At 37.7% G+C, this 14,180-nt stretch overlaps 1 gene segment (V, D, J or C); it reads left to right on the forward strand.

Annotated features, from left to right (window-relative positions):
* Positions 1–1,299: 1,299 nt before the first annotated feature.
* LOC109378438 (Ig kappa chain V-VI region NQ2-6.1-like) lies at positions 1,300–2,110 on the forward strand. The segment is given in 2 exon segments: positions 1,300–1,431; positions 1,707–2,110. Coding segments are annotated over 2 exon segments (450 nt in total).
* Positions 2,111–14,180: the final 12,070 nt, after the last annotated feature.

Here is a 14,180-nt window from a genome sequence, read left to right on the forward strand (position 1 = left end):
GTTCCCATCCCCCCAATTCCCCAATAAAAATATTTTTAAATAAATAAATAAATAAATTGGGCTTTGGAATATTTTAAGTTCAAAGTCTCACATATTACATGTGCAAACACCTATTTTTAAATCATTCAACAAGTATTTAAGTGTTCACTGATACCAGGTATTAGAGTAGTCTCTGGGAACATGATGATAAACAGTAGACACACATTTATTGATTGTCTACCACATATCAGGGACGTTGCTTGTGATACATCAGCGAACACAACAGACCAAACTCCTTGTTTTCATCGACCTTCTATTTTGGAGGAGCACTTTCCGATAAAACTTTCTGAGGTCGTGAAATGTTCCATATCTGCACTGTCCGATAGCCACCTGCCATTTGTGGCTACTGAGCACTTGAAATGTGGCTAATATAACTGAGCAATGACATTAAAATATTTATTTAATTTTTATTAATTTAAATTTAAGGAGCCTCATGTGACCAGTAACTACCATATAGGACAGCACAGTTCTTGAAAATAATACAATTCATACCCTCAAGGTATGTGTGGCCAACACAGACAATTAGCAGGTCGTTATAATACAGGGTGGTAAGTGCTATGATAAGCGAGACTGAATTTCTGTGGAGCCAGAGAAAGCTATTCTACCCGAGTATTTTGTTTCAAGAAAGCCTTCTTAGAGAAATTAATATCTGATACATAAGATTTCTTTTCAAATTATATTGATTTTTAAAATCCCTGATATGTGGGAAAGTAACATAGTGGGGCACTATACATGAGCTCTACATTGGATAATTTACAACCAGGTTAATCTGTCTGAGAACAGAGAAATAGTTACATTTTATCTTCCACTTTGGGATCTTGGGTGGCCGAACAATAAATTATGAGTCTTTTCCACATTTTTCAAAATGTCTGTGACCTAATATGTTCCATTAGCAAATGCACCAACACACACTACATGATTCTGGATGAGACTGGAAATGACAAATGAAAGTTTTTATTTCATTTTGATGCTCTAGTTTTCAATCACAGAATCCATTTTTAAAAGACATATCATCGCCCCGATATCATTAAATTCTTTTTTTCTAAACCTTGACAAATATATATATTGCTTGAATTAGAAGGCAGTGTATAAGGAATGGGTTATAAAACCAGGTATACGTCAGTCCAGTCACTAGGAGGCAGCATCTGCAAACATAGACCCTCCTCTGAAGGTGGATGAGTAAACAGTCTGATTGGCTGTTTCAAATGCTGTCACTCATTTCCCCCTTCTTTCCAAAAGACAGTGGTAGAACGTATTTCTTTGGGTCTGGAAGGAGCTTGTACAAAGGAAACCCACTTAGGAGCAGTCAGATTCATCAACTCTCTCTGAGGAGAAAGAAGAGGGAGATGCTGCTCATAGTACCAGTGTTGTTCCTATGGATGCACATATCACGTGAGTGTGAGATTTCTCTGATTGCTTCCAGAGAATTCAACATCATGGATTATTATTTGCAGGCATCGGCAGGAATGAGATTTTCTGATTGAAAGCAAAAAAATCTGGGGCAGGGGGCGGGGGAACGAAAAAGAAGGAAGATAAAAGGGGTTGAGAAGGGAAACATGGGAAGGGGAAAAATAGACAAGAATGAGAGAAACCATTGTAGCTCAGAGAATAGAGATCTAATCAGACTTTTTCTGATATCTCCAATTTTTTGGTTTTTTTCTGAACAGAAGTGAATGGACAACAGCTAAAGCAAATTCCTCAGTTCCTGCTCCTACAAGAAGGACAGAACTTCACCACATACTGCAATTCCTCAACCACTTTTAACAGCTTACAGTGGTATATGCAAAGCCCTGGGGGAAGCCCTGTTCTCTTGATGATATTAGTCAAATCTGGAGACGTGGTGAAGCAGAATAGACTCATAGCTCAGTTTGGAGAGGCTAGAAAAGACAGCTCCCTGCAGATCACGGGGGCCCAGACTACAGATATAGGAACCTACTTCTGCGCAGAGACACAGTGTTCTCGAAACACCTGGTGCCTGTCCCCAAACCTTGCTGCGGGGCTCCAGGAGCAGCTCCTCCTTATTTCTCCTCAAAGCAAGAGTCAGAGAAAGCTGAAATCACAATGTCTATGAAGAAATTAAAATTTTATGAAAAAAACCTCCAGGCTCAGATGATTTCTTTGGAGAACTCTACCAAACATTTGAAGAATTAGCATGAATTCTACAGTATTGCTTCCAGAAAATACAAAGAAGAAAATAATTTCTAACTCATTTTATGACACTAGTATTGCCCTGACACAAAAATCAAAGACCATACAAAAAAGAAAACTACAGAGAAATATCTGTCATGAATAGACACACAAAATTTCTTAACAAAATATTAGCAGGTAGAATTCATCAATACATAAAAAAACCAAAATGACAAACACAAATAGATTTTTTTTCAGGGATTCAAGGCAGCTTAAATATGTGAAAATCACTTGATGGAATCCACCATATTAACAGGTTAAAAAAGAAAAATCACATGATCATGATAATCTATGCAGAAAAAAAGAATTGCAACACATTAAAAGATTTTGAAATTAACTTGCCACCACACATAGATATGAGATAAGAATTTTGTGAGAAACAAAATAGGGTATACACATATGAACATGGGAAAGAAATATCCTGGCCATAAAGAGGAGGAGAAACTTTCTGAAAATAATTGATTTTAGTATTAGAACAAAGGTTTAGAAAATTGCATCATCAATGTAATAAGCAAGAGGTGACTGTAAAACATGACATAAATATCTCAAAATAGAGAAAAACCTGAAATGAAAGAGAAGAGATGAGCATGTAGAGATAGGTGATAAAATAAATACTGAAACAATAAAAATAGGAAAACGTTTGTACTATGTGTCAAGGGTAAAAAATTTTCTTTTCAATAATGGCATTTAATAATTTCTCATATGGGAAAAATGTATCTTGGCCTTTGCATCACATGTAAAAAGCAGTTTTGACAGAGTAAAAATGTGAACATAAGAATAAAATATAAAGCATGTAGAAGAAAATACAGAACTTTTTCATTACTTTCTGTTAGATGAATATTTCTTAAACAGGATACAAAAAAAAATCTAAGCATCAAAATTGGACCATACTAAAATTATCATAAAAATTAAGTTATTGCAAGAGTTAAAAAAACAGCCAGTAGTTAGAAGATATTTGCCGCAAATACTGTTAAATAACTCATTTTGATTAAAAACAAAAAATATCTTCAAATCAAGAAGACAAATAAACTGATAAAAAAGGCAAAAGTCTTAAGCAGGTACTTTACAAAAGAAGATATTCAGACGGTCAATGAACATGCCATTTCTATAAAATACAAAAGCAGATGTAACTAATCTCTACTTTTAGAAGTCAGAATAGTGCTACCTATGGAACAGAATCATAAAGATCATTAAGGGAGCTCTGAAGTGTTAGTGATGTTCTGTTTCTTGATCTAGATACCGGTCATAAGGGTGTGTCAATTTTCTGAAAATTTATCAAGCTGTGTACTTATATTTATACTTTCTTTTATGTATATTATACTCCAGTAAAAAGTTTAAAATGATAAAATGGCCTCATATTAATTATAAGGTGATATATTAACTATAGCCGAAGTTCCAGGTGTTTTCATTCCAGTTTTTCTTCTTGTGCCTGAAATATTTGACTAAGGACACATTTGTTAACACACGCCTGACTTCAGACATGGCTAAACTCTGGACCTCTATTAAAATGCCATAGAGGAGAAACATCTTTTTCCTCTGTCTGGGATACAAATGTAGGACTTTGGACCCTTGTTATGTATTGGGTTGTCGGAAAAGCCATGATGCATGTTTGTGACAGATGGCACTAGTTCATTTTTGGAAGTACAAGAGTCATTTGCATCTATGTTATTGCTATGTCATTTGACAGCTGACAGTTCTAGCTTCATTCTAAAAAAAAATTGAGCGATTTGATTGAGTTTTGGAGATTTTACAAGTTGAAGATCGAAGGCCAAACTGTGCATTTTTGTCATATTTTACTGTTTTACTTCCATAAAGGGAAGGACACACGTTAAGCTAGTGAAAAGTTGCATAAAGTTTACGGTGACAATACTCTACAAAAATGTCAGTCCAACAATGGTTCACCAAATTCCGTGCTGGTGATTTTGATCTCAATGATGCTCCTCGGTCAGGGAGGCCCACTGACGTTGATGACGTCAAATAAAGGCATTGATAGAGTCAAACCCATGTTACATGACACGAGAGATTGCAGAAACGTTGACCATCCATCATTCAAGCATTCACAACCACCTGAAGAAGCTGGGATACGTAAACAAGCTTGATATTTGGGTTCCACATGAACTCAACGAAGTTCATTTGACAGCGCATATAAACATCTGCAATATGCTCATTAAACGTGAGGAAAATGATCCTTTTTTGAAGTGACTGATAACTGGTGATGAGAAGCGAATTGTTTACAACAATGTGGTCTGCAGTCGGTCTTGGTCCCAAGGTGATGATTCGCCTCAAACGACATCGAAAGCAGACATTCATCAGAGGAAGNATTTGACAGCTGACAGTTCTAGCTTCATTCTAAAAAAGAATTGAGTGATTTGGTTGAGTTTTGGAGATTTTACAACAAGTTGAAGATGGAAGACTAAACTGTGCATTTTTGCCATATTTCACTGTTTTACTTATATAAAGGGAAGAATGCATGTCAAGCTTGTGAAAAGTTGCATAAAGTTTACGCTGACAATGCTCTACACAAGCATGTCAGTGCCAATGATGGTTCCCGAAATTCTGTGCTGGTGATTTTGATCTTAATGACGCTCCTTGGTCAGGGAGGCCCACCGAGGTTGACGACGACAAAATAAAGGCATTGATTGAGTCAAACCCATGGTACACGACATGAGAGACTGCAGAAATATTGACCATCCATCATTCGTGTCCACGACCACCTGAAAAAGCTGGGATATGTAAGCAAATGTGATATTTGGGTTCTGCTTGAACTCAAAGTTCATTTGTTGACATGTATAAACATCTGCGATATGTTCATTAAACATGAGGAAAATTATCCTTTTTTGAAGCGACTGATAACTGGTGATGAGGAGTGGATTGTTTACAACAATGTGGTGCGCAAATGGTCTTGGTCCCGATGTGATGATTCGCCTCAAACGACTTCAAAAGCAGACATTCATCAGAGGAAGGTTATGCTCTCAGTGTGGTGGAGTTTTAAAGGTGTCATGTTTTTCGAGCTCCTACCAAGGAACCAGAAAATCAATTCAAATGTGTACTGTCAGCAAATGGACAGTTTGAATGAATCCGTCATCCAGAAATGTCCAGAGCTTGTTAATTGTAAAGTAGTTGTGTTCCATCGCAACAACGCGAGACCACACACACGTTTGATCACCCATCAAAAATTATTGGAGCTTGGATGAGATGTGTTGCCACACCTACCATACTGGCCTGACCTTGCGCCATCAGACTTCCACTTGTTTCACTCTCTTCAAAACTCCTTGCATGGCTAACGTTCAATTCAGATGAAGCTGTAAATCAGCACCTTGTTCAGTTTTTCGCAAATAAAGACAGGCCTTCTATGAACGAGGAATTATGAGGCTCACTTAAAGATGCAAAATGTTATCAAACATTGATCTTTGTTCATTATATAAATAAATGACCTTTGAAAAACATAGACAATATATGTCATGACTTTTCTGACAACCCAATAGTATCAAGGAGTCTAGCTATTGACATTTTGAATTATTAGAAAAAATAGAAAAGTCTGTTGAATAGGAAAGGATGATAAATTGCTTAGGACACTTACATGTTTATTAATTATATAAAGCGGTAATAATTCATGGAAATAGTTTCTATTCATGGCAAACAATCCTCCAGCCATTGTAGGTGACTTTATTGGTGCAGCAGCTCCTTCTGCCCTTCTGAGCTCAGGAAGGGGAACAAGATCCCATTTCAAGTGCTGCTCCTGGTTGAATCACACCACAAGGGATGAGCTGTAAGTGAACGCCTCAGCACTGATGATATTGATCGCCCAAGTACATGGTATTTTTATCTAAAAACATTGCTAACTAAAAGGACATCAGGATTCTCTAAGTAAGGATGAAGAAGTAAATTCACCATTTGTGGGTGACAAGCAGAATCTTCCATAGCTTTAAACATTAAGAGTTCCCACTGCATTGAGGCATATTATGTGGTCAATAAGATTTGTTAGCCAACATCTTTGCCATAATTAACATTACCCCAGCATCTAGGGCATGGTTTTAATATGCTTTGATAGTGGGTAAGGGATTCATCCGGTCTTTGGATTTGGCAGACCGATGAAATGGAAGAGAGAGAGGAATGTGATGATTGATGGCATTATTACCAAACATCTTTGGAATGATCAATTTAGGTGCCATATCAGGTAAGAAAGCAAGGAAGAGAAGAAAGGAATGATGTTCAGGAAGAAAACAGAAGGGTCAGATACTTAAATGATTAATAGACAGGAAAGCAAGAAAGAAGATCCACAGTCAACCTAAATAAACATTCCACAGTCTTCCAGCATGTTACAGCCTCCACTGCTGAGACCCAGGCAATTATTTATAAGCATTGAGTGCAGCAACCCCTGGGCTGGAGGAACGGTGCTCCAGGTGTGCCCTCTGCCACATGGGGATTGGATGTGAGGTAGCTATACACCTTTCTAGAGCTTGTCAATATAAGAAATGTCAAAACCTGTAAAGAATTTTTATAAGAATTTATTTGAGCAAAACAGGATATGCCTGGGAGCAATATCTCAATATACTGAGACAAATGCACCAGAAATGGCATTTTTGCAGCTTCTTTTATGCATTTGAATTTAAGGAAGATTACATGAAGGTGGGTAAAAGCAAAGAGGGGATCAGATTACAGATTAGTTAACAAGATTATGTGCTCTCTTCAGGGTGGTTCCTCTTATTTCAAAGGCGTGTTAACCTAGATGTACAAGAAAAATGGTCAGGGCTTGCTTAAGGCAAAGATAAGTCTTCTACTAAAGAAGTTATATGCCTTGGGGCGTGACCACCCGCCATGACCCGCCCAGTAAGGAATTTATGATCAGATCACACTGTGAGGTTACTTTCCACAGACTCTTTATTCACCCACAAGCTTCTATAGAAGCACATGGAGATTTTGTAATATAATATAATGTAATGTAATGTAGTGTAATGTAGTATAATGTAGTGTATGAGAGCTGAATCCATCTGGATAGCCAGGACTTGCTGATTTATGACACCTGCTGAGAGACTTGAGCACCAACTGATTGTACTGTGGCCACGATCCTCTGTACTAAGACCTCTGGAGCACATTCAGTCCTACCTGTGAGTTCTCCTTCTAGAGGTAAATGATTCACCAAGAATTTGGTTCTTATTTTCTAAACTGACCTAACTGCCTCTGATCTTCCCGTGGAAATCTTTCCACTTTGGTCTCTAAATCTCAATTCTATTCTAAACACACATTCAATAGCCTCTGTGAAAATTCCTTCCACATGCCCTAAACTGGTACCTGACTCTGTTTGGAATACAGTTTCTTTCTCTTGTGGTTGCTCCGTAATCTCCATCGTCTACAACATGTCACCTCAGATTTAGAGATTGGAACAAAATTCTCTTCACCATCACCATGCCCCTAGAAACTGTTTATTGTCTTTGCACCTTTGAGGCCTATGCATTTCACCCCTACTTCTTCCTACCCCTTTGGTCACTGTCATGTCTATAAAACACCCAAACTCTTCCCTTAGATATTGAAGAGTTTAACACAGCTCAGAAGATTCCACCTTAACCTTAAACACCACATGACTTAAATGTCCACATGGACAATTCAGGGAGAAGCCTGAACTCATCAACTTTAAAGGCTGTTAATTAGAATCCACTTTAGACATTAAGGCTCATGGCCACACTCTGGAAAGATCTGATGATAATTTCCCAGTTAGATATATCTCTACATCTGAAATCTTACATCTTGTTTAAAACCTCTCATCCTTAGAGGCCCACACAGTTACTTCTGCTGCACTTGTTCCTTGACTATATCTGACCATTTAGCCCCCTTGTCCCTTTATTGTCATCTTATGTCTCATTAGCTTTTTATCTTTTGTTTTATTCTATTACACTAAATCTTCATAGCCCATTATTCAGTCAGTCACTAATCCTTAACCTCAATGTTCTTGCCTCAATTCTGTGTCATATCAGTGATCTTATTAATTCCCAGTCATGGATCAATGTCAGCCTTCTTATAACGTATATCTTATCTAATAAGCAGAGTTCCAGATAATCTGACTAGTGTAACTGAAACCTGTTTTCATTTTCAATACTAAATAGAACAACAGTGTTGCTAAGAAGCTATTCTTTTTCTCCATAATCATCTCCCATGTCATTTCCTACAGTGTTTATTTCAAAATTTCTCACACTTCTCAGACTTTCTAACCCGGAATCTCCTCCATTCATTCTCCCAGAGGCACTTAATTTCTCTTATTTATGATAACAGAAAAAAAAAGGAGTCCATTACAAACTAATAGATGTTTCAACTTTTGGCCTTCACACCCTGAATATTTATTGAAATCTAAACCAATTCTTCCTTTCTTCATTCCAATAAAGTTGTAAATAACTGTTCCTCCTCCTACCAAAACTTTGTCTTTCTACCTGTGGCCCATATTCCAATCCTACCTGTCTCTTCAGAAGTTTGATTCACTGCTCATGCACCCTTCCCAAAGCATGTAAATATATCCCAATCTTTCAAAACCCTACTATTCCCACTTTAACCCCCTTGTCTAGTTAAATCAAAGTCTCTTTCCCCACCTTCAGATTTGAACCTCTGGAAAGAGATTGCTATATCCAAATTTTCTTCCCCCTTATCTCATCTTCATGTCTCATCTCACTCCAGTTTAGCTTCTGCTGAAAAGACCCAAATCATGATCTTTCTGCTCTTAAAAATGAATCTTTTTAGTCATCAGCTTACTGGATATTTCTTTAGCGTTTGCTCTGTTGATTTTCCTTTCTTCTTAAAACTCCTTTCCTTTCTCTTTCAGAACCCAAGTCATTTCTGATTTGCCACTTAACCCTCTGGACCACCTTTGAAGTTTCTTTGATACTTTCTTTACTGCCTTACCTCCAGTTTCTGGGTTCCTTAGAGATTTTCTTTAGTTTTTATTCTCTTCTGTGTTTTATCCTGAGTTATTGTCTGTCTCAGTGAAACTATATCTACTCTTAAAGAGTAGTGCAATATCATAGATAACATAGTGCATAAGGAACTGTGTTTGGAGTCTAACAAAATTAGGTTTTAATCCTTGTGTGTCCCTGGACAAATTATTTAGCTTCATATACACTTGATTTCCTTTCTGTTAATTGAGGATAATATCTTCTAGATGGGGATATAGTGCTAAATTATCAGTGATTAATAATGTGAATTCTTGAATCATAGTAATGGGACAAATTCCAGTTGTCACTTCCTGTGATCTTGGACAAACTATATCTTTTCTTCTACGCTTCAAGTTCCTTACTTATAAAATGATGATGATAATTCAATTTATTTCATAGGATTAAATAATGTTATTAAATTCATAAAACTAGGATAGACTTTTAGTAAGTAGACCCCTAACAACACTCTTACAAATTATAATGCTGAGAAATTCAAGGAGCAGGAAGGAGATGGGGCACAAAAAAACCTGACTCCTTTTGTTTCTATGTTTGACCTCCAGAGGGCGATGTTGCATAAACTGGAAATGTCTCAGCTAATAAAAGTTTTAGCTCCCTCCAATGAACGACTTGACCTCAAAGCTCACTGTCGTGCTCATGTGAGTAGGCTCAACACCAGGAGCAGCCATTGTCATGGAAGCATCTCTTATTAATAGTCTCTAGAACTCTCCTAAACAGGGATCTCTTGAATCTCAGATTTTCCCATTTAAAAGGACTCAGCATACTTGGTCACATTCCTTCCTGCTCCTCAGGGGAGATCTTCCACAATACAGCTCAGCTTCTGCTCTGCCTAGACATGTTCTCAGTGACCCTTCTGCTGCTTGGAATGCTCTTCACAGTGAGTAAGTAATGTTGTATTTCATGCTTCTGCCTCCATGGGAGGAACATTGTTGTGACTGGACTCTGACTGGAGACACAGTCTCATTCTAGGTAGGCCTGTACTAGTCTTACTAACTCAGCATTGATGTTGCAGGAGGAACCAGAGCCCAGTCAGTGACCCAGCCTGCTGGTCCCATCACTGTCTCTGAAAGAGCCTCTCTGGAGCTGAAATGCAACTATACCTATGGTGGAACTGTTTATCTCTTCTGGTATGTCCAATACCCCAGTCAAAGCCTTCAGCTTCTCCTCAAGAACGTAGCAGGGAATACCCTGGTTAATGGCATCAAAGATTTCAAGGCTGAATTTAAGAAAAGTGAAACCTCCTTCTACCTGAGGAAATCTTCAGCCCATTGGAGCGACTCGGGGGTGTACTTCTGTGCTGTGAGTGCCACAGTGCCTGAGACTGCAGGGGGAGCTGAACACAAACCTCCTGAGACACTGCAGTTCTCAGAGACTCAAGGACACAGCCTGGCCTGTTTTTAGCAAGGTCTCTCATTTGATGAAAATGAGCAGGGCGAAGAAGTACAGCCCTAGGGAGTGCTTGGCTCCTGAGAAAAAACAGGAAGTTCCACATGCTCCTTCTTTTACTACTGGGTCATGTTAACAAGATCCAGGACAGAAAGACTTGTAAGGATATTCTGCTTCCCTTGGAGGCATGGCAGTCTAGAGAGTCAGGATTCCAATATAATGTGACCAGTACTGAACTTCTGATTTTTCACCTTTTGAACTCACTTCCAACATGCTCCTTCCACTACTTTTTGCTGTTCAATTGACAGTGTATAGTCAATTTACTAAGAAGATATAACAATGTTAATGTGTATGCTCCTAGCAACAGAGTTTAAAAATACTTGAAGCTAATCTGAATTTTTAAAAATAGGTCTACAATTACACTTGGGGACCCTACCCTTTGTGCTCATTAAATAATAGAATAAATAATCAGGAATCAGCAAGAGTATAGCAGGTTTGTATAACATTATCAACCAATTTGATCTTATTGATATTTATAGAACACTCCACTAAAGAACAATGGAAAGAATATAAATCAATGGTTAAAAGGACATTTATAATAGTAAATATCTACATTAGAAAATGCCAAAGGTCTCAAATCAGTAAACTCTTCTCCTCCTTGCATGTGTCCCAGGTTGATTAAAAAAATAAAAATAAAAATAAAATTCTAACAATCCAGGAAACACTAGTCTATGTTGATTTGAGGCAAACAAGTATTTTCTGCTGTTATTGCATCAGGTACTCAGCTGCAAAAGTTTACAACTTATGTTGCTTTTTACAACTTTTGCTTTCCTGTGCTCAAAGATTAAATTGAGAGCAATGCTATTCATATCCTATGCCACAATTCTGGACCAGGTCATGGGCCTTTGTGTCACAGTAATGATCTTAGAGAGGGTACAGGAAAACTTTATTCCTTCATTTAAAAAAATGATCAGTTATGAAGATGATCTGCCACAAAATGAATGCTATTATGCACATGATGAATTACACTAGGACATCCTAGGGCTCCTTGCAACTCATCTGCATATTTTCTCACAAGGTGGGACATCACTAATTGTTAAATGGAGCAATGCCACTGGGCTTTTCCTTAGCCTCAGAAGTGACAGCCACCAGACAGTAAACCATGACTTAGGCTAGGCCGTCCATTAGCAAGACTGGCATCCCAGGAGCCAATAAGTACAGAATGCAATAGATGAGGAGTGTGTAGCCCTTCTTCATTGCAATGTGTCTTTTTACTTTCACTGAGTGCATCTCAGTATAACATCTGAGTATAAACCACATGCTGACATCTCATTTAACTGCATGAAGTTTTACGGAATATGATACAACAAAAGCACCCAGCCTTTCTGTATTCCATGTGATCTGCGGGAGTGTAAACATCAATTTTTTGTCCTGTGGGTGGGCATAGAGGGAGTAGCTTGGAAGTCTCTGTTCAGTTTTTCTGTAAACCTGAAACTGCTCTAAAAAATAACGTCTATTAACTTTTTAAAAATTAGTTTTCATATAGAAGCCAAAAACAAAACAGAAAAGTCAGTTTTATGAGCTCCGTCTCATAGAAAATATTTACTATGAGAAGCTCAAATCATTTCCTACTTTCTTGCCCTGCCTACTGTCTTCAACATTTTTGTCTTGGTGCTTCCCTAGTTATGTATTTACTATGCAGCAGGTATTAAAAACTATTTACATATATTAAGCAATTTAATTATAATTATAACATGAAAATTAGAATAATCCATGTTAAATAAAGCAATATAATAAGTCATGGAAGAGGGTAGGTTTATGCATTGCATAGATGAGTCCAACTCTCAACTCTGACATCAACTGAATTACAGTAAAAATGTTAATAAATATTTTAAACCTCACTTTTATCATCTGTATACTGGCATATTAATAACAATAATAATAATAATCCATTCAGAATTTATTGTAATGATTAAATTAGAAAATATCTTTCAAGAGTTCAACTCATATTCTAGCACAGTATAAACACTTAACAAATTCATATAGGTGGAGAAATAGAGGCCTAGAAAACAAATGAGTTTGTCCATGATCAACACATCTAGTACACTATGGAGAGTAAACTGAGTTCTGAATATTCCTGGCTATAAATTTAAGCCAGGTATTTTCAATTGATAATATCACTGGTGTATTCTCTTGTATACATTTATTAGGAGTAAAAATGGGCAGGGTAGAAAGGTAGAGGGAAAGAGAGAAAGCAGAGAGAAATATTTTGAAACAAAAGAATACTTATCTCTTCAGATCTCCAATCACACAGATAGATTAACTCCCTGATGCCTGTTGAATACTGAGTTTCAGAATCAATCAAAAGAACTTGGCACAACATATCCAACTTCGATTGATTTGTTGCCCTAGATTTCACCCACAACCCTCCACAGGGTTCTAAATGTTGTGTTCTTTACAGCTACTTCTTCTCTTACTGATGAAATGGAAAATCTTTTCTCTCCTGTCCTGACACAGCCTTGATTATTAACTGGGATCACAACATTTTTTCTTCTGCTAGTACACCAACTATATGCCAAGTTTTGTCTTTATTCTCAAGACTGTATAAGCCAGTTGGTAAGAGAGGAGATGAGCTAGTTAGATTTTTTCCATTATTCAGTGGGTGAGACTCTATGTGAAGTGGACACTGGAAGTTTTCTTGCCAAAATCTCCTGTGTTGTGTGAGCTTCAGTTCATTAAAACCTCAGCCTATAACAGCTCCTCAGGACTTTTCTCTCCCATAGTCACCTTCAAAAGCAGCAGGCTCTTTCCTGGCAGATCTTAATATGGGAAATAAAAATATGGCATTGTGATTGATGATGGTGAAGTGTGCTTGGATTTCTCTAGATAAACCCAGCTGGGCCTTTTGCTTTGTGCCTGTTGAGGAGGAATGGGAAGAGTAGTGGTGAGTTTCAGGAAATCATCTAAATAGGTTGATAGAGACACAATCCAGTTTATGTGTGTAATCTCAGTGCATCCTTAGGACATAACCCACGGAATAAGTAATGTAAACCCCATTGTACTGAATAGAGAACTACTACATGAGTGGATTACATAAGTTGTTTGATGTAACCTAGCTGGTAACTGGCAATGATACAGCTTTAATTTAAGTATATTTGACTCCAACATCAACTCATTTAGTCAAAATTTATCATCCCTCCACCAAGTGACTTTGTGTTAAATTATGTTTATGTTCAATATTCTATCTTTTCAGATGAGTCCTAAGCTCCCTTGAAGAGCTTTGTGGCTCTGAGAAGAGGTTACACAGGCAGAACTGGCACTTTGAATGTGGTTGCTCTCCTCCAACGCTCATCAGCACTGGTGTCTACCCAGGGAAGGAGTCAGAGTGATAGAAGCATTATTGAAAGGAAACCACTTTTCTATCTCTCCACAGGAGGGTAGTGTTTCAAAAGGCAAAATCCTTCCCCAAGTCAAAGCAGAGTTAGAGATTGAAGGAAGTGGTGGGTAGAGAGTGAGTGATTTGATTGGCTGCCACACAGAGGCCTCTGCCTTTTCACTCAGATCCAAATGAGTAGTAAGTGTTACTCTAGCCGATGAGCCACTTTCAGGGAGGGATCGTTCAAGGGTAGGTGA

The sequence above is a fragment of the Hipposideros armiger genome, unplaced genomic scaffold (assembly GCF_001890085.2).
Source record: "Hipposideros armiger isolate ML-2016 unplaced genomic scaffold, ASM189008v1 scaffold_1985, whole genome shotgun sequence".
In the NCBI taxonomy this organism is placed as follows: domain Eukaryota; kingdom Metazoa; phylum Chordata; class Mammalia; order Chiroptera; family Hipposideridae; genus Hipposideros; species Hipposideros armiger.